This window comes from Erythrolamprus reginae, chromosome 3 (assembly GCF_031021105.1).
Source record: "Erythrolamprus reginae isolate rEryReg1 chromosome 3, rEryReg1.hap1, whole genome shotgun sequence".
NCBI lineage: Eukaryota > Metazoa > Chordata > Lepidosauria > Squamata > Dipsadidae > Erythrolamprus > Erythrolamprus reginae.
In genome coordinates, this window is record NC_091952.1 from 453,103 (window position 1) to 471,404 (window position 18,302).

The window sequence follows — 18,302 nt, forward strand, 5'->3', positions numbered from 1 at the left end:
AAAATATCATCAGCAAAGGTAATATGTCAGTTCTATGGAGTTTGATGTGCTGATTCCAAAAAATATACTTAGTTTTGCTCTATCCCATAAAGTTTCTGATATGGAAGCCCTCATCACCTCGAGGCTCGACTACTGTAACGCTCTCCACATGGGGCTACCTTCAGATCATGCAAAATGCAGCTGCGAGAGCAACCATGGGCTTTCCAGGTATGCCCATGTTACACCAACACTCCGCAGTCTGCATTGGTTGCCGATCAGTTTCTGGTCACAATTCAAAGTGTTGGTTATGACCTATAAAGCCCTTCATGGCACCGGACCAGAATATCTCTGAGACCACTTTCTGCCACACGAATCCCAGCGACTGGTCAGGTCCCACAGAGTTGGCCTTCTCCGGGTCCTGTTGACTAAACAATGTTGTCTGGCGGGACCCAGGGAGAGAGCCTTCTCTGTGGCGGCCCCGAAGCCTCTGGAATCAACTCCCCCGGAGATTAGAATTGCCCCCACCCTCCTTGTCTTTCGTAAACTTCTTAACTCCCACCTCTGCCACCAGGCATGGGGGAACTGAGACATCTCCCCCAAGCCTATACAATTTGTGCATGGTATGTTTGTGTGTATGTTTTCTTTTTAATAAGGGGTTTTTAGTGACTTTTAATTATTGGATTTGTTATATATTGTGTTATTATTGTTGTGAGCCACCCCTAGTCTACGGAAAGGGGCGGCATACAAATCTAATAAATAATAATAATAATAATAATAATAATAATAATAATAATAATTTTTGTTGTGATGTGATTTCTACATTTTCAATGTATGTGGGAATTACTGTTTTCTTAATGTGGCCAATATATTTCCTATCCCTTATAATAACGATGCTGCTCGCTGGAAACTGTAGCTGCTACCGAGAAACTATAAACATTTTTGAAATCAGAACAGAAAAATGATTCAGAAAAGTACAAGGTCAAGTGCGATGGTTATAAAAGTATTTCTTGGTAGCCCTGTGTTGTAGTACATACATATCAGAGGGCGGGAGGGGCGAGCGGGGCAGCGCCTGAAGGGCTCCGGGGTCACCCCACGAAGGACTCGGGAGCCAGATGCGGCGGGGGACGGGGATTCCTGGCTGCAGCGGCCTCCGAGCCCCCCGTGGAGGCGGACAGCCGCCCTCTTGGACCCCTTGGCTGGTGCCGGCCGCCTTTCGCGTTTCCTGGTGAGACCAGGCGGGGAAGAGGCAGCGCTCCGCCGGTTCTGCCCCTCTTCCACCGGGGGAGGGACCGCGGCTGACTCAGCCTCCCCCCGCCTCCCCCCCCTCTCCGCCGACCATAAAGGGCCCCGCCGGCAGTCGAGCTGCAGACGGCTGTGCTCGCCTGAGCTTCGCGCTTCCCGCAGAGCCCGCGAAGGAGAGACGCGCCCTGCCCGAGACCCTCCGCAGCCATGAGCCTCCCAGCCCCGGCCGGCCTCCTCCTCCTCTTCCTCCTGGCGCTCCCGCCGCTGCCCTGCCCGCGGGCCGCCCCGACGGAAGAGAAGAGCCCCGTGGTCATCACCTTACCCGGAGACGCCCTCAGCCCCCTGAGCGACCGGGAGCTGGCCGCCGTGAGTCTCCGAGCTGCGCGCTCTGGCGGCGCCTCCGCTGGACGGAAACACACACACACACACGCACACCCGCCTTCCTACTCCGCCTGGAGCCCGAGAGAGCCCGAGCGCGGCTGGAGGGCGAGAGGGGCGCCGCTGTGCCTTTGGGGCGCCCGGTTGCCTCGAGTCCCCCGGTGCGCTCCGCTCGCCCGACCCAGGTCAGATTGTGAGAAGGCAGCCCCACCAGGGACTCCCGGGGATTGTGGAGGCGATCCAAGGGATCCGGTCCCGGGAGGAGGGTTGGGGGTCAACCCCAGGGCCCACCCGCCAGCTAGCGCCCGTTTTTCCCTCTCTCTCCGCAGCGCTACCTCCAGCGTTACGGGTACTTGGAGGCGACCAACCCTGAGGCGCAGGTGATGCTGGAGACCCCCCTGAAGGCCATGCAGAAGCGGCTGGGCTTGCCGGAAACAGGGGAGCTGGACGCCCCCACCCTCACGGCCATGCGCACGCCCCGCTGTGGGGTCCCCGACGTGGGTCGCTACAAAACCTTCGAGGGCGACCTCAAGTGGGACCACACGGACCTCACGTACCGGTGAGGCAGTGGGGTGTGTGTGTGTGCTCCTGTGTCGGGTTGCAAACAGAGGGGCTCAGGAAACTGGGGAAGGCTGCCCTCCCTCGAGGCCCACCTGCGCTTCCCCGTGTTTGTTTGTGTGAGGAGGGGGCTGGAGTTGGGGCTTGATTTAAGCCTCTGAGCCTCCTCCACTCTTCGGCAGGGTGGACAACCATTCCCCTGACCTAGATGGCTCCATCATCGAGGACACCTTCGCCCGAGCCTTTGATGTCTGGAGCCAGGTGACGCCCCTCACCTTCACCCGCCAGCAGGATGGGGAGGTGGACATTCTCATCCAGTTTGGAACCCGAGGTGAGTGGGAGGGGAGGGTGGAGGTGGGGGTAGCTGGGATCACCCCCTCCCCCATCTGTCTGGAGACCTGGAAGAATTATATATATAATTAAAATCCTGCCATGCATGCACAAGGCTACAAGTTCAAATCCCAGTAAGGGTATGTCTGTCTGATGATAGCTAACAATGTTGAAATAGATCTATCACAGGCTCCCTTGCTTTTCAGTTATCACCAAAAATATGTTACACCTATAGATTGTAGTTGTCAGCTATAAAAAAGTTTATCTGCCTTGGAATATGACCCCTGGTGGGTCCGAGAGGCCAAAAGGAAGCTGTGATGCTCCTTCAATATACCAGGGTGACTAGACAAAAAAAAAATCACACATAACCCTTCACTGGTACAAGCTGACATAGGAGATGAGCCTGTAGCCTAATGGCTAAGACAAGGCAGAGGCCCCAGGTTCAAATCCCAGTAAAAGGGTGTGGCTACCTGATGAAGGCAAAGAAGCCCAAAATAGATGCATAAGAGTCTCTCTTCCTTTTTGTTATCAGCAATAATATCTTACACACACACACACACACACACACACACACACACACACACACACTATTTTTTGGTATCCTTCTGCACCGGCTGGAGGGGTTGGGAGTGGGAGGCACTGTCCTTCAGTGGTTCTCTTCCTACCTCTCTGGTCGGTCGCAGTCGGTGTTAGTGGGGGGTCAGAGGTCGACCTCTAGGTTACTCCCTTGTGGGGTGCCTCAGGGGTCGGTCCTCTCCCCCCTACTATTTAATATCTACATGAAACCGCTGGGTGAGATCATCCAAGGGCATGGGGTGAGGTATCATCAGTATGCAGATGATACCCAGCTTTACATCTCCACCCCGTGTCCAGTCGGCGAAGCAGTGGAAGTGATGTGCCGGTGCCTGGAGGCTGTTGGGGTCTGGATGGGTGTCAACAAACTCAAACTCAACCCGGATAAGACGGAGTGGCTGTGGGTTTTGCCTCCCAAGGACAATTCCATCTGTCTGTCCATTACCCGGGGGGGGGGATTATTGACCTCCCTCAGAGAGGGTCTGCAACTTGGGCGTCCTCCTCAAACCACAGCTCACATTAGAGAAACATCTTTCAGCTGTGGCGAGGGGGGCGTTTGCCCAGGTTCGCCTGGTGCACCAGTTGCGGCCCTATTTGGATAGGGAGTCATTGCTCACAGTCGCTCATGCCCTCATCACCTCAAGGTATGACTACTACAACAGCCTCTACATGGGGCTACCCTTGAAAAGTGTCCGGAAACCTCAGATCATGCAGAATATGGCCACGAGAGCAATCATGGGCTTTCCTAGATATGCCCATGTCTCGTCAACACTCCATAGCTTGCACTGGCTGCCGATCAGTTTCTGGTCACAATTCAAAGTGTTGGTTATGACCTATAAAGCCCTACATGGCATCGGACCAGAATATCTTTGGGACCGCCTTCTGCCGCGCAAATCCCAGCGATCGATTAGGTCCCACAGAGTTGGCCTTCTCCGGGTCCCATCAACTAAGCAATGCCATTTGGCGGGACCCAGGGGAAGAGCCTTCTCTGTGGTGGCCCCGGCCCTCTAGAATCAACTCCCCTGGAAATCAGGACTGCCCACCCCCCTGCCTTTTGCAAGCTCCTGAAAACCTACCTATGTCGCCAGGCATGGGGAAACCTATACCCCTTAGTTACTATGGTTTTATGCATGGTTTCTTTGGGTTGTGTGATTATTTTTATAATAAGGGTTTTTAAATTGTTTTTTAAACATTGGATTTGTACACTGTCTATTGTTGTTGTGCGCCGTTCCGAGTCCTTGGAGATGGCGGCATACAAATCTATTAAATTATTATTATTATTATTATTATTATTATTATTATTATTATTATTATTATTATTATTATTATTATTATTATTACGAGATCACTATGCTGGATTTCATATTTCATCCCCAGTCGGACACTTCCCAAGCACCTAGGTCTGTGTGATGTAGCGACGAATTATGTTTGCCGATCCCAGTAAAGCGGCCTTTTGCAATTGACAGATGGAGATTTTGTCAATTCCGATGGTTTTCAAATGTCCGCTGAGATCCTTTGGCCCTGCGCCCAGCATGCCAAGGACCACTGGGACCACTTTCACGGGCTTATGCCAGAGTCGTTGCAGCTCGATTTTTAGATCTTCGTATTTCACTCATTTCTCTAGCTGCTTCTCCTCAATTCTTCTGTCTCCTGGGATTGCGATGTCGATGATCCATACTTTCTTTTTCTCCACAATCAAGATGTCTGGTGTGTTATGCTTCAGAATTCGGTCAGTCTGAAGTCGGAAATCCCACAGTAGTTTTGCTTGCTCATTTTCGACCATTTTTTCGGGGTTATGATCCCACCAGTTCTTTGCCACTGGTAAATGGTAGTTCTGGCACAAGTTCCAGTGGATCATCTGTGCCACAGCATCGTGTCTATGCTTGTAGTCAGTCTGTGTGATCTTTTTGCAGCAGATGAGTGTGTGATCGATTGTTTCATCTGTTTCTTTACAGAGTCTGCACTTTGGATCGTCTGTTGATTTTTCAGTTCTGGCTTTGACAGCATTTGTTCTAATGGCCTGTTCTTGTGCCGCCAGTATTAGTCCTTCTGTCTCCTTTCTGAGTGTTCCACTTGTAAGCCATGACCAGGTCTTTTCTTTATCCACTTTGCCTTCAATCTTCTCCAAGAACTGTCCATGCAATGCTTTGTTCCGCCAACTGTCCATACAACATTGAGTTACATTTTTTCTGTACTGGTCCTTAGTTTGCTTCACCTTAAGAAGCTTCCTATTGTTGACCTCCATCAACGCTGATTCTTTGTTCTCATTCACATAGTCAGCTAATGCATGCTTCTCTTCTTCTACAGTCTGCTTCACTTACAAAAGTCCTCTGCCGCCTATTTTCCTTGGTAAATACAGCCTGTCAACAGCCTGTCAATTATTATTATTATTATTATTATTATTATTATTATTATTATTATTATTATTATTATTATTATTACAGTATTATTATTATTATTATTATTATTATTATTATTATTATTATTATTATGTCAATGCAACACAACAAATGAGATCACTATGCTGGATTTTGTATTTCATCACCAGTCGGGTGCTTCCCAAGCACCTAGGACTGCGTGATGTAGTGGCGAATTATGTTTGCCGATCCCAGTAAAGCGGCCTTTTGCAATTGACAGATGGAGATTTTGTCAATTCTGATGGTTTTCAAATGTCCGCTAAGATCCTTTGGCCCTGCGCCCAGCGTGCCAAGGACCACTGGGACCACTTTCACTGGCTTATGCCAGAGTCGTTGCACCTCGATTTTTAGATCTTCGTATTTCACTAATTTCTCTAGCTGCTTCTCCTCAATTCTGCTGTCCCCTGGGATTGCAAAGTCGATGATCCATACTTTCTTTTTCTCCACGATCACAATGTCTGGTGTGTTATGCTTCAGAATTTGGTCAGTCTGAAATCGGAAGTCCCACAGTAGGGTTTGGTTGCTCATTTTCGACCACTTTTTCAGGCTTATGATCCCACCAGTTCTTTGCCACTGGTAGATGGTAGTTCTGGCACAAGTTCCAGTGGATCATCTGTGCCACAGCATCGTGTCTATGCTTGTAGTCAGTCTGTGCGATCTTTTTGCAGCAGCTGAGTATGTGATCGATTGTTTCATCTGTTTCTTTACAGAGTCTGCACTTTGGATGTCTGTTGATTTTTTCAATTCAATTATTATTGTTGTTGTTGTTGTTGTTGTTGTTATTATTATTATTATTATTATTATTATTATTATTATTATTACATTTGTATGCCGCCCCTCTCCGAATACTCAGGGTGGCTCACAACAGCAAAACAGTACAAATCCAATAGTTAAGAACAATTTAAAACTCTTAATCTAAAAAACAATCATACATCTCAGACAACCATACATAAAATGGGAACGGGTTTTAATGAGTTTGCAAAAGGCAAGGAGGATGGGGACAATCCTAATGTCTGGGGGGAGTTGATAATAATAATAATAATTATTATTTTACTGGCTTGCAAGCTCTTTCATTGTTACACTCTGCCAAGAATGTATTCCAAACCCTGTGTTTGTAGGGTTTGTTTCATTACTCTAACTTGCTCTGAGTAAGTTTCTTTCAGTCCTAACCAGTTGCTAACAATGTTCCCAGCTTTTACCCACTTGCAAGCTCTTTCACTGTTACTCTCTGCAAAGAAGAATGTTTTCCAAGCCCTAAGTCTTTGCAGGGATTTTCCCATTGCTCTGCTTGCAATGTAAGGAAGATCTGAGGAAGGCTACGCACCTGGGTTCGGCTGGGGTGTGAGTTCGGCTGGGGGCTGCTAGCTTTCCACCAGGCTCTTTTCTTTTAAAGAGAGAGAGAGAGAAAAGGAGGCGGGCAAATAACCAGCTTCTCTAGAGAAAGAAATGTGTCTCTCCCATCAATTGCAGTGTAAAGACAGAAAGAAAGACAGAATCTCAACCATGGGGTGGGTGGGTATGGGGGGGAGAGAACCAGGAGGAGGGCGGAGTCTGGTATGGCTGGGGGAAGAATTCTGGGAGTAGAAGTCCACAAGTCTTAAAGCTGTTATGTTTGAAGACCCCTAAGTTAGAGGTTAGGAGGGCAACGATCTTCAAACCTGGCAAGTTTAAGGCTTGTGGACTTCAACTCCCATTTCTGAGCTAGCAGGGCTGGGGGAGGGATTCTGGGAATTTATTTATTTATTTGTTTGTTTGTTTACTTACTTAGTTACTTACCTACTTACTTACCTACTTACTTACTTACTTATTTATTTATTAGATTTGTATGCCGCCCCTCTCCGCAGACTCGGAGTGGCTCACAACAGTTGAAGTCCACAAGTCTTAAAGCTGTCAAGTTTGAAGTTTGTAAAAAGTGTACATGGTTTTAAAAAATGTACATGGTTTTAAAAAGTATACATGATGGTTGTAAAAAGTATTCTGCTACACTGGTATTTTATTAAACAATATAATACTACACCACTTGATTCAGAATATGCTTTTTTCCTTGTTTTCCTCCCCTGAAATCTGGGTGGGTCTTATATACTGGCACATCTTATACACAGAAAAAAATGGTATGTAAGACTCCTGCCTGAGCAGGGGGTCAGACTAGGTCCCTTCCAACTCTAATAAATAGTGATGGTGATGATAATGATAATGATAATGATATTTCCTGCTCAGACTGTGACCGCTCTTTTCCACCCACAGACCATGGTGACCACCTCTCTTTTGATGGCGAGTATGGGGTTCTGGCCCACGCCTTCGTTCCTGGCAATACCCCACTCAACGGGGATGCCCATTTTGATGATGACGAGTTCTGGACACTGGGCAGAGGGGTCGGTGAGTGGGGCCCCTTGCTGCCTGGTACTTCTCTGGGCCCTGGAGCCTTGTCCGCCTGATGCCTGGTTCTCCTCTTTGAGCAGTGGTGAAGACCCACTTTGGCAATGCCGACGGCTCTCTCTGCCACTTCCCCTTCGTCTTTGATGGCAAGAGCTACTCCTCCTGCACCACGGAAGGGAGAGAAGACGGGCTGCCCTGGTGTGCCACCACCCCCAACTTTGACCAGGACAAGACATATGGCTTCTGCCCCAACGAACGTGAGTGGCCAGGACTTGGGTAGCTGGAAATGGGGGGGGGGCAGTAGAATGGGATTGGGCAGGGTAGAATAGGAATAGACCTCGGAGGTCTTCCAGAGCTGGGGTGGCACAGTGGTTAGAGCGCAGCACTACAGGCTCCTTCAGCTAACTGCCAGCTGTGGTTCAGCAGTTCAAATCTCACCACCAGCTCAAGGTTGACTAAGCCTTCCATCCTTCCCAGGTGGGTCAAATGAGCACCCAGATTGTTGGGGGCAAGAGGCTGATTCTGTCAACCACTTAGAGGGGGCTGGAAAAGCACTGTAAAGCAGTATATAAGTCTAATATGTTATTGCTATTCCTTCCTCCCTTCCTTCCTTCCCAGGTGGGTCAAATGAGGAGCCAGATTGTTGGGGGCAAGAGGCTGGTTCTGTAAACTGCTTAGAGAGGGCTAGAAAAACACTAGGAAGTGGTATATAAGTCTAAATGCTACTGCTAGTCCAACCCTCTGCTCAAGCAGGAGCTCCTAGACCAGCGGCCTCCAACCTTTGGGCACCAGGGACCGGTTCCATGGAGAGGGGGCTTCCAGTGGACCGAAGGAGCCGTGGTTTGGTGTGCTGCTAGATGGGGCTTTGTTTCTGTAGGTGCCCAGTTTCTGGCATGCCCTGTCCCAGTACTGGTCCACAGGGCTGAGGTTGTGGACCGCTGCCCTAGACTATTTCAGACAAGTGACTGACCAGTCTCTTCCTAAATAGCAATAGCAACAGCACTTATGTCCCGCTGCTCCATAGTCCTTTTACAGCCCTTTCTAAGCGGTTTACAGAGAGTAAGTGTCAGCGAACCAAATAGCATCTGAGAAATAAATCACATTCTCACACAAGGTTCCATTGATTGACATGGCCACTTTGGATGCGTGGCCGTCATTCCAACACTGAATTCCTCTTCAGTTCCCCATCCAGGTTAAGGTTCATGTCACATCCCCACACCCACAAGTGCAACCATGTGGACCAATCCACTGCAGGGATCACTGGCTTCTTCATTAGTTCAGTTGACCTTGGACTCTGCATAAAGGGATGGGTGGTGGTATCAATATCTTTCTCTCTCACCCCCCCCTCACGGACCAGAATATCTCCGGGACCACCTTCTGCCGCACGAATCCCAGCGACCAGTTAGGTCCCACAGAGTTGGCCTTCTCCGGGTCCCGTCAATGAAACAATGTCGTCTGGCGGAACCCAGGGGAAGAGCCTTCTCTGTAGTGGCCCCGACCCTCTGGAATCAACTCCCCCCAGAGATTAGGATTGCCCCCACCCTCCCTGCCTTTCGCAAACTCCTTAAAACCCACCTCTGCCATCAGGCATGGGGGAATTGATTCCCCTGGGCCGTTCCCATTTTATGTATGGTTTGTCTGAGATGTGTGATTGTTTTTTATATTAAGGGTTTAAAATTGTTTTTAACTATTGGATTTGTACTGTTTTGTTGTTGTGAGCCACCCCGAGTCTCCGGAGAGGGGCGGCATACAAATCTAATTAATGATAATGATAATGACAATGACAATGACAATGATAATGATAATACCCTATCGCTGCTAACTGTCAGGCCAAAACCGCTAACTTCACATAATGAGAGTACGCATATTCCCCCAACAATCTGGATCCTCATTTGACCCCTCTCGGAAGGATGGACGGCTGAGTCAACCGGAGCAAGTGGTGAGATTTGAACTGCTGAACTACAGACAGAAGTTAGCTAAAGAAGCCTGCAGTACTGCACTATAACCATTGCGCTACCCCAGCTCTTTAAAAAAAAATTATTATTATTTTTCATTAGACATACAAAGACAAACAACATTCAACATTCAAGGAGCTACCATTGCTCCGCTTAAAGACTCTTAAAGACTGTGGGGAGATGTGTGATGGCCAGAAGGGGGCACCTGACTTTGGAAAGTTGCACAGTCCCTCCCAGGGGGGAAAGGAGGGGGAGCAAACAGGCCCCAATGACAATCTAACCAGGAGCTGGTGGGCGGGGCTTCTTAAAATGTCCCTCCCCTCAAGCAATGTGCTTCTTGTTTAGTTAAGAGTCACTTATGTGATTGGGTGGCTATAAATTTCAGGAATGAACAAATAACAAGTGGGGCTGAGCTGCCTCCCCAGGGAAGGCAATGGGGGAAGTTCGGTTCCCTGGAATTATTGGTCGAATCCCTTTTTCCTGGCTGCTTTGCTAGTCCTCTTCACCTACGACGGGAACAGCAATGGGGCGAGGTGCGTCTTCCCCTTCGTTTTCGAGGGCAAATCCTACCAGGGATGCACCACCGACGGGCGCACAGACGGCTACCGCTGGTGCGCAACCACCGCCAACTTTGACCAGGACAAGAAATACGGCTTGTGCCCGAATAGAGGTACGTGGGACCACATGGCATTCAGGATGGGGTGCAGGGTGGGGAAAACTCTCTGCATGTGCTCAGAGACACCCTCAGTCCTGGCATTAGTGGGGGGGCTGCAGCTGCAGAGCCCATGGACCAGCCCTGAGATTCTCACCTTCAGCTTTGGGCAGTGAAGGGCTGCAAAAACATTTAACTACCACACTGTGGGCGTGGCTTATTTTGTGGGTGTGTCTTGCTGTCCATATGACCAGGAGTTGCTTGATGATCATGTGACCGGAGGGGTGGCTTAAAGGTCATGTGACTGGCATAAGGGTGGCCAAATTGACGTCACTCACGTCAATGGTTGGGGTTAGGGTGCCTGGCCTCTCCTCACCTCAAAGAGAGACAATTTCTCTCTCTATTTACTATGACTGAACATAAAAAAAACCCTATTTAATTCTATGTATAAATGCCATAGCTGTACCTAGATATTATATACAGGCACACAAAAATATACATTGTCTACTATATAAACACACACATGTGCACACACAGCTCTTGTAAAATTATACACATTCAACCTCATTTACTGCAATAGGAAAAACATACCCAGAGCCCAGAAGGGAAAGAGAGAGAAAAAATCATTTTGGGGGGCTTCGGAGAGTCCTGCTCTGCCATGGCTGACCTCTTCCCTTCCCCCCTGCAGACACGGCCGTGACTGGCGGGAACTCCCAGGGCGAGCCCTGCGCCTTCCCCTTCAATTTAGGGGGCAGGTCGTACAGCAGCTGCACCACAGAGGGACGGGATGACGGGAGGTTCTGGTGTGCCACCACCAGCGACTTCGACACAGACCAGAAGTGGGGCTTTTGCCCTGGCGAAGGTAGGGGGAAGCTCATTTCACTGCACCCCCAAGGGAAGCTGGTGGGGAGGGGGCTTGGCTCACCCACCCACTGGGCACAAGTAGCTCGGCCATTAACGACGCTGAGCCTGTCAGATGATGGCCCGAGTGCCATGCGACAGGCAGGGTGAGGTCCCATCCTTTGCTCCAGCTCCTGATGGAAAGTATGCAACTGTGAGTAGATCAATAGGTGCCATTTCAGAGGGAAGTTAGCGGCACTCCATCCACTTTTGCCGTATCCCTTTGCTGGCCACATGGCCCCAGAAGAAGCTTTGGACAACACTGGCTCCCTTGGCCAAGAAAGAGGGGCGAGCACTGTGCCTCAAAGCCAGACATGACCAGGCAGGGAAAATCTTTACTTTTGCATGTGTGCACGCACCCACACCAAGTGTGTTGGGAAGACCCTCCGGCAGTCCAGTCCAGGGGTGGGCCAAGTTGGCTCCCCTATAGCCTTAGCATTATAGCCATAGCATTTAGACTTGTATACCACTTCTCAGTGCTTTTCCATCCCTCTCTAAGTGGTTTACAGAATCAGCCTCTTGCCCCCAACAATTGGGGTTTCTCATTTGACCCTCTTTGGAAGGAAGGAAGGCTGAGTCAACCTGGAGCCTGGTGAGATTCAATCTGTCAAACTGCTGGCAGCCGGTGAGCAGCAGAAATATCTTGCAGTACTGCACTCTAACCACTGCGCCACCACGGCTCGCAGAAAAGAGCAACCAAAATGACCAAGGGTCTAGAAACCAAGACTTACGAAGAGAGACTGAGGGAACTGGGCAGGGATAGCCTAGAGAAAAGGAGGGCCAGAGCGGACATGATAGCAGTCTACAGGTATACGAAGGGTTGCCACAGAGAGGAGGGGGTCACTTTATTCTCCAGGGCACCAGAGGGCCAGACAAGGAACAACTCCTGGAAGCTGACCAAGGAGAGGTTCTACTGGGAAATAAGGAAGAACTTCCTGATGGTCAGAACGATCAACCAGTGGAACAACCTACCAGCGGACGTTGTGAACTCCAATACTCTGGACCGGATTGTGCCTTTGCGACCTCTCCGTGGCGCTAGACCCCGTAGAGCCCCATGGTTCAACGAGGAGCTCCGGGAGTTGAAACACCAAAAGAGACGTCTAGAGAAGCGATGGAGGAAGAGTAGGTCTGAATCTGATCAAACACTCGTAAGAGCTTTTATTAAGACTTACAAAGTGGCGCTCAAGGCGGCAAGATGCACATACCATGCCGCCTTGATTGCATCAGCGGAATCCCGCCCGGCCGCTCTGTTTAGGGTGACCCACTCCCTTCTTAACCAGGGGGGAGTTGGGGAGCCCTTGCAGAGTAGTGCCGAGGATTTTAACACGTTTTTCGCTGATAAAGTCGCTCAGATCCGGGCCGACCTCGACTCCAATTGTAAAACGAGTCGTCGAGGTGACTGGGCCACGTACTTGTCCACCTGTCTGGGAAGAGTTTGATCTGGTGACACCTGATGAAGTGGACAAGGCCATTGGAGCTGTGAGTTCCGCCACCTGTTTACTGGATCCGTGTCCCTCCTGGTTGGTTTCGGCCAGCAGGGAGGTGACACGGAGCTGAGCCCAGGAGATTACCAATGCTTCCTTGGGGAGGGGAGTCTTTCCAACACTCTATAAAGAAGCGCTTGTGCGCCCCCTCCTCAAAAGGCCTTCCCTGGACCCAGCCGTACTTAATAACTATCATCCAGTCTCCAACCTTCCCTTTATGGGGAAGGTTGTTGAGAAGGTGGTGGCACTCCAGCTCCAACGGTCCTTGGAAGAAGCCAATTATCTAGGTCCCCGGCAGTCTGGTTTCAAGCCCGGTTACAGCACGGAAACTGCTTTGGTCACGTTGATGGATGATCTCTGGCGGGCCCGGGACAGGGGTTTATCCTCTGTCCTGGTGCTCCTTGACCTCTCAGCGGCTTTCGATACCATCGACCATGGTATCCTTCTGCACCGGCTGGAGGGGTTGGGGGTGGGAGGCACTGTTCTCCAGTGGTTCTCCTCCTACCTCTCTGGCCGGTCGCAGTCAGTGTTAGTGGGGGGTCAGAGGTCGGCTCCGAGGTCTCTCCCTTGTGGGGTGCCTCAGGGGTCGGTCCTCTCCCCCCTGCTATTTAATATCTACATGAAACCGCTGGGTGAGATCATCCAACGACATGGGGTGAGGTATCATCAATATGCTGATGATACCCAGCTTTACATCTCCACCCCATGTCCAGTCAATGAAGTGGTGGAAGTGATGTGCCGGTGCCTGGAGGCTGTTGGGGCCTGGATGGGTGCCAACAGACTCAAACTCAACCCGGATAAGACGGAGTGGCTGTGGGTTTTGCCTCCCAAGGACAATCCCATCTGTCCATCCATTACCCTGGGGGGGGGGAACTATTGACCCCCTCAGAGAGGGTCCGCAACTTGGGCATCCTCCTCGATCCACAGCTCACATTAGAGAATCATCTTTCAGCTGTGGCGAGGGGGGCGTTTGCCCAGGTTCGCCTGGTGCACCAGTTGCGGCCCTATCTGGACTGGGACTCATTGCTCACAGTCACTCATGCCCTCATCACCTTGTGCTTCGACTACTGTAATGCTCTCTACATGGGGCTACCTTTGAAAAGTGTTCGGAAACTCCAGATCGTGCAGAATGCAGCTGCGAGAGCAGTCATGGGCTTACCCAGGTATGCCCATGTTTCACCATCACTCCGCAGTCTGCATTGGCTGCCGATCAATTTCCGGTCACAATTCAAAGTGTTGGTTATGACCTTTAAAGCCCTTCATGGCACTGGACCAGAATATCTCCGGGACCGCCTCCTGCCGCACGAATCCCAGCAACCAATTAGGTCCCACTGAGTGGGTCTTCTCCGGGTCCCATCAACTAAACAATGTTGGTTGGCGGGCCCCAGGGGAAGAGCCTTCTCTGTGGCGGCACCGGCCCTCTGGAACCAACTCCCCCCAGAGATTAGAACTGCCCCTACTCTTCCTGCCTTCCGTAAACTCCTTAAAACCCAAATTTGCCGTCAGGCATGGGGGAATTGAAACACCTCCCCCGGGCTTGTTCAATTTTTATGCATGGTATGCTTGTGTGTGTGTCTGTTAGTATATGGGGTTCTTTTAAATCTTTAAATATTTTAAAGCTATCTGAATAATTTACGATTTGTCATATCTTGTTGTGAGCCGCCCCGAGTCTTCGGAGAGGGGCGGCATACAAATCTAAATAATAAATAAATAAATAAATAAATAAATTATTAAGAGGAAATTGGACTGCCATTTGGCTAGGATGCTATAGGGATCGTGCTTAGGCAGGGGGTTGGACTTGATGACCCGCATGGTATAACAATAATTCAATAATTCAATAAATCAATAAATCAATAAATCAATAAATCAATAAATCAATAAATCAATAAATCAATAAATCAATAAATCAATAAATCAATAAATCAATAAATCAATAAATCAATAAATCAATAAATCAATAAATCAATAAATCAATAAATCAATAAATCATCACTACACCCTATGACTTGTGGACTTCAACTCTCAGATGTCCACATGTCGTAGAAGAGCCAACATTCCCCATGTGTGGCCTAGGGGAGGGGTGACTTCCTCAGCAGGGGGAAGGGTGGTGAGGGGAGAGCATGACCCAGGGATTGAGGGCCCCAGGTACGGCCTCCAAGGCAGGGCCCCGGTCTAGCTGGACTGGTGGCAGTCTATTGGGGTGGTGTAGGATTCCTGCTTGAGCAGGGGGTTGGACTAGATGCCCTTCAAGGTCCCTTCCAACTTGAATGAATGAACGAATGAACGAATGAACGAATGAACGAATGAACGAATGAACGAATGAACGAATGAACGAATGAACGAATGAACGAATGAACGAATGAACGAATGAACGAATGAACGAATGAACGAATGAATTAATGAATTAATGAATTAATGAATTAATGAATTAATGAATTAATGAATTAATGAATTAATGAATACCCTTCGCTGCTGCTTTGCACCCCAGGTATCAGCCTCTTTGTGGCTGCGGCACATGAGTTCGGCCATTCGCTTGGCCTGAATCACTCCAGCATTCGGGAAGCCCTGATGTACCCCTCGTACCCCGACCAGGCCGACTTCCAGCTGCATGCGGATGACATCGAAGGAATCCAGTATCTCTACGGTGAGCAGGAGGTGAGGGAGGGGCTGCCAGGGGGTTGAATAATAATAATAATTTATTAGATTTGTATGCCGCCCCTCTCCGAGGACTCGCAGCAGGTGGCTCATGGTGGGGATCCTGTTCACACACTGTGTCCTGAGTGATCCTGGTCTGGAAGCTCCTTCCATGGACAACATGAAGCCCACATTCATTTACCATGATGTGGAGGGACCCCTGGGGATCCTCCAGTCCACTAGCAATCCCCGCCTTCAAGGGAGACCCCCACTCACCTCCTTGGCTTCACTTTTGAGCTGTTTCTGCACTAGGGCAGGGACTTTTCTGCCGTCTCCTCCCACCCCCAAATCTGGACCCCTGATGTTTGTGTTGCTCTGTTAAGTGTGCAGAGTAACCCTGAAGTTAGCAAGGATGCACAGAGGAAACGTGGAGGGGGCAGATATTCACCTGATGGCCCAGAGATATGAGTAGTGGTGCTGACAACCAGATACATGAAATGTATAAAATATTAATTACTTTGGCAAATATCTTAGTCAAGAACAATCCTAGCCATACACAGTTAAATCAGTCAATACATATACAATACTATATCTTACTTGTTCAGCTTACAAATGCATAAACCTGCATTTAACACACAGTTTCTACTACAGCTGTGACAGAACATAACAGTAATAGCAGAGAATAATCAAAGAGAGAGAGAGAGAGAGAGAGAGAAGGGGATGCTGCTGGCTCCCTCTTGTGGATAATTGCAACACTAACTCTTAAAGCTATAGTGTTATAATTCATTTAAACATGCATTGATAGTTTATTTATATATTGCCAAACTCAACCAGTTATGTACATAGTGCTAACAAGGTCCCTCTTCTCTCCCCCTCCACTAGGTCAAAACACGGGTGCTCAGTACCAGGCGCCCATCTCCCCTTCTCAGGCCCGCACTGAAGATGAGGACTCCTCCTCTGTGGTTGATGAGGCGCTGGACTTCTTCTAGGATGGGTGAGTGGCTAGGCCAGAGGGGGGCATGCCTGAATGGCTGAATTCAGTGGATAGAGCCCCCTCCTCAATGCAGAGGAAGAGGCTTATTGGGAGGACCACAATTGCTGGGAGTGGGAGAGGGAACCTTGCCTCCCTTTAACCTCCTCCTCTTGATGGTTGTGGCCTGGGGGCTCTTTCTGCCCCCTCCCCTGACTCCCTTCTGGGCTGCAAAGTAGATGGGCAGGAGACTGGCAGCCCACATCTGGCACTTGCATCCATGTCAGTGGAGAAGCTAGGGGGCCTCCAAGGGTCTTTCCCTCCCTGCCCCCCAAGGGAATAAGGGAACTTTGGGGGGAGAAGTTGAGAAGAAGGTCAGGGCACTGCCTGGTTGATGCCCCCCAGCTGTCCAAGACCTGCAGGGAGGAAAAATCCCCTTTGACACCCCCCCCCCCAAAAGCTGAGAGATGGTGGGAGCTCTGGATCTGGGAAGGAGCTCTGGATCCAGGTTAGAGGGGAGATTCCCAGGGCCTCGGCAGGAATGGGGTGCTGCCCCTGAACTGCAGTCCTCTCCTTGGCCCAGCCTCCTTGTCCACACAGGAGGGGCTTTCCCCTGAGGGTCCCTGCCATTCCCTCCCTACGGCCGCTCCGCAGTGCCCTCCACTTGCCTTCACCCTCATTGATTTCCCCTCTTCCAGAGAGGTCCCACTTCCGCCGTCACCCCTTCTGCTGGCAAATGAGGCCCCTCTACCTGGTGACCCACATGGGGTACTTCAAGCAGGACATCCTGTGCCCTGAACAGTGAGAGACGACCCACCCCCCACCTGGACTCTGCTTCCAAATGCCTCTCGACGCAGCTTCGTCCACACCCTGGCCGACCAGCCGATGGGGGCAGTGTCCACCTTGCTATCTTTCATCCTTCAACTATGCTTCATCTGTCATAAGTAACGGGGGGTGGGTAGGTGTTTGGGGATTTGGGAGGGGAAGTTTTCTGGAGGGGTCCCAGTAAGTTTCGTTACTTCTGGTGAAGGTCAGGGGAGTTTCATTACTCATGAGAAGAGGAGATAAGGAGGTCCATTAGTGGTGTGCATGAGCATGATGCGATGGTGAATATACATCCACCCGACAAAGATGGACAATGGGGGTTGGCCGTTCCCCAAAGGGGGGCATGTGGGATACTTTGATATGGGCAACTATCGCGTCTTTTTCCACAGATTTTGCTTTGCTTCTGCGGCATTCATTTCTGATTTAGTAAAGTTTATCTTTGAAGTTCAAAATGGACTCTGAGTTTTACTTTTCTTAAATACTGAGTGGAGCTATCCTGACATTGTCCTGAAAACTGATGAGTGGTTCCTGACCCATGATTTGGAGTGCACTCGACGAGATGAGCTAGCGTGGATAGGGTCTAGGTTGTATGTCCCATCCTTCTCCGGGTCTCGTCAACTAAACAATGTCATTTGGCGGGCCCCAGGGGAAGAGCCTTCTCTGTGGCAGCCCCGGCCCTCTGGAACCAACCCCCCCCCCGGAGATTAGAACTGCCTCCTCCCTCCCTGTCTTTCGTAAACTACTCAAGACTCATTTATACCACTAGGCATGGGGGAGTTGAAATAGCTCTTCCCCCTAGGCCATTACAAGTTATGCATAGTATGTTTGTGTGTATGTTTTGTTTTATAATAGGGGTTTTTAGTTGTTTTTTATTATTGGATTGTACATGTTGTGTTTATTATTGTTGTTAGCCGCCCTGAGTCTACGGAGAGGGGCGGCATACAAATCCAATAAATTATTATTATTATTATTATTATTATTATTATTATTATTATTATTATTATTAATTAATTATCCTCCCTAAGGTTA

General features: G+C 49.5%; 1 protein-coding gene across 1 annotated transcript; it reads left to right on the forward strand.

Moving 5' to 3' along the window:
* Positions 1 to 1,357: 1,357 nt before the first annotated feature.
* LOC139163507 (matrix metalloproteinase-9-like) lies at positions 1,358 to 17,217 on the forward strand. The gene is made up of 10 exons (XM_070744309.1): positions 1,358 to 1,587; positions 1,929 to 2,158; positions 2,340 to 2,488; positions 7,722 to 7,853; positions 7,937 to 8,110; positions 10,305 to 10,478; positions 11,149 to 11,322; positions 15,333 to 15,488; positions 16,361 to 16,472; positions 17,147 to 17,217. Exons 1-9 carry the CDS (start codon positions 1,429 to 1,431, stop codon positions 16,465 to 16,467), a joined length of 1,455 nt encoding a protein of 484 aa, XP_070600410.1. The 5' UTR covers positions 1,358 to 1,428; the 3' UTR covers positions 16,468 to 16,472; positions 17,147 to 17,217.
* The last annotated feature ends 1,085 nt before the right edge of the window (positions 17,218 to 18,302 follow it).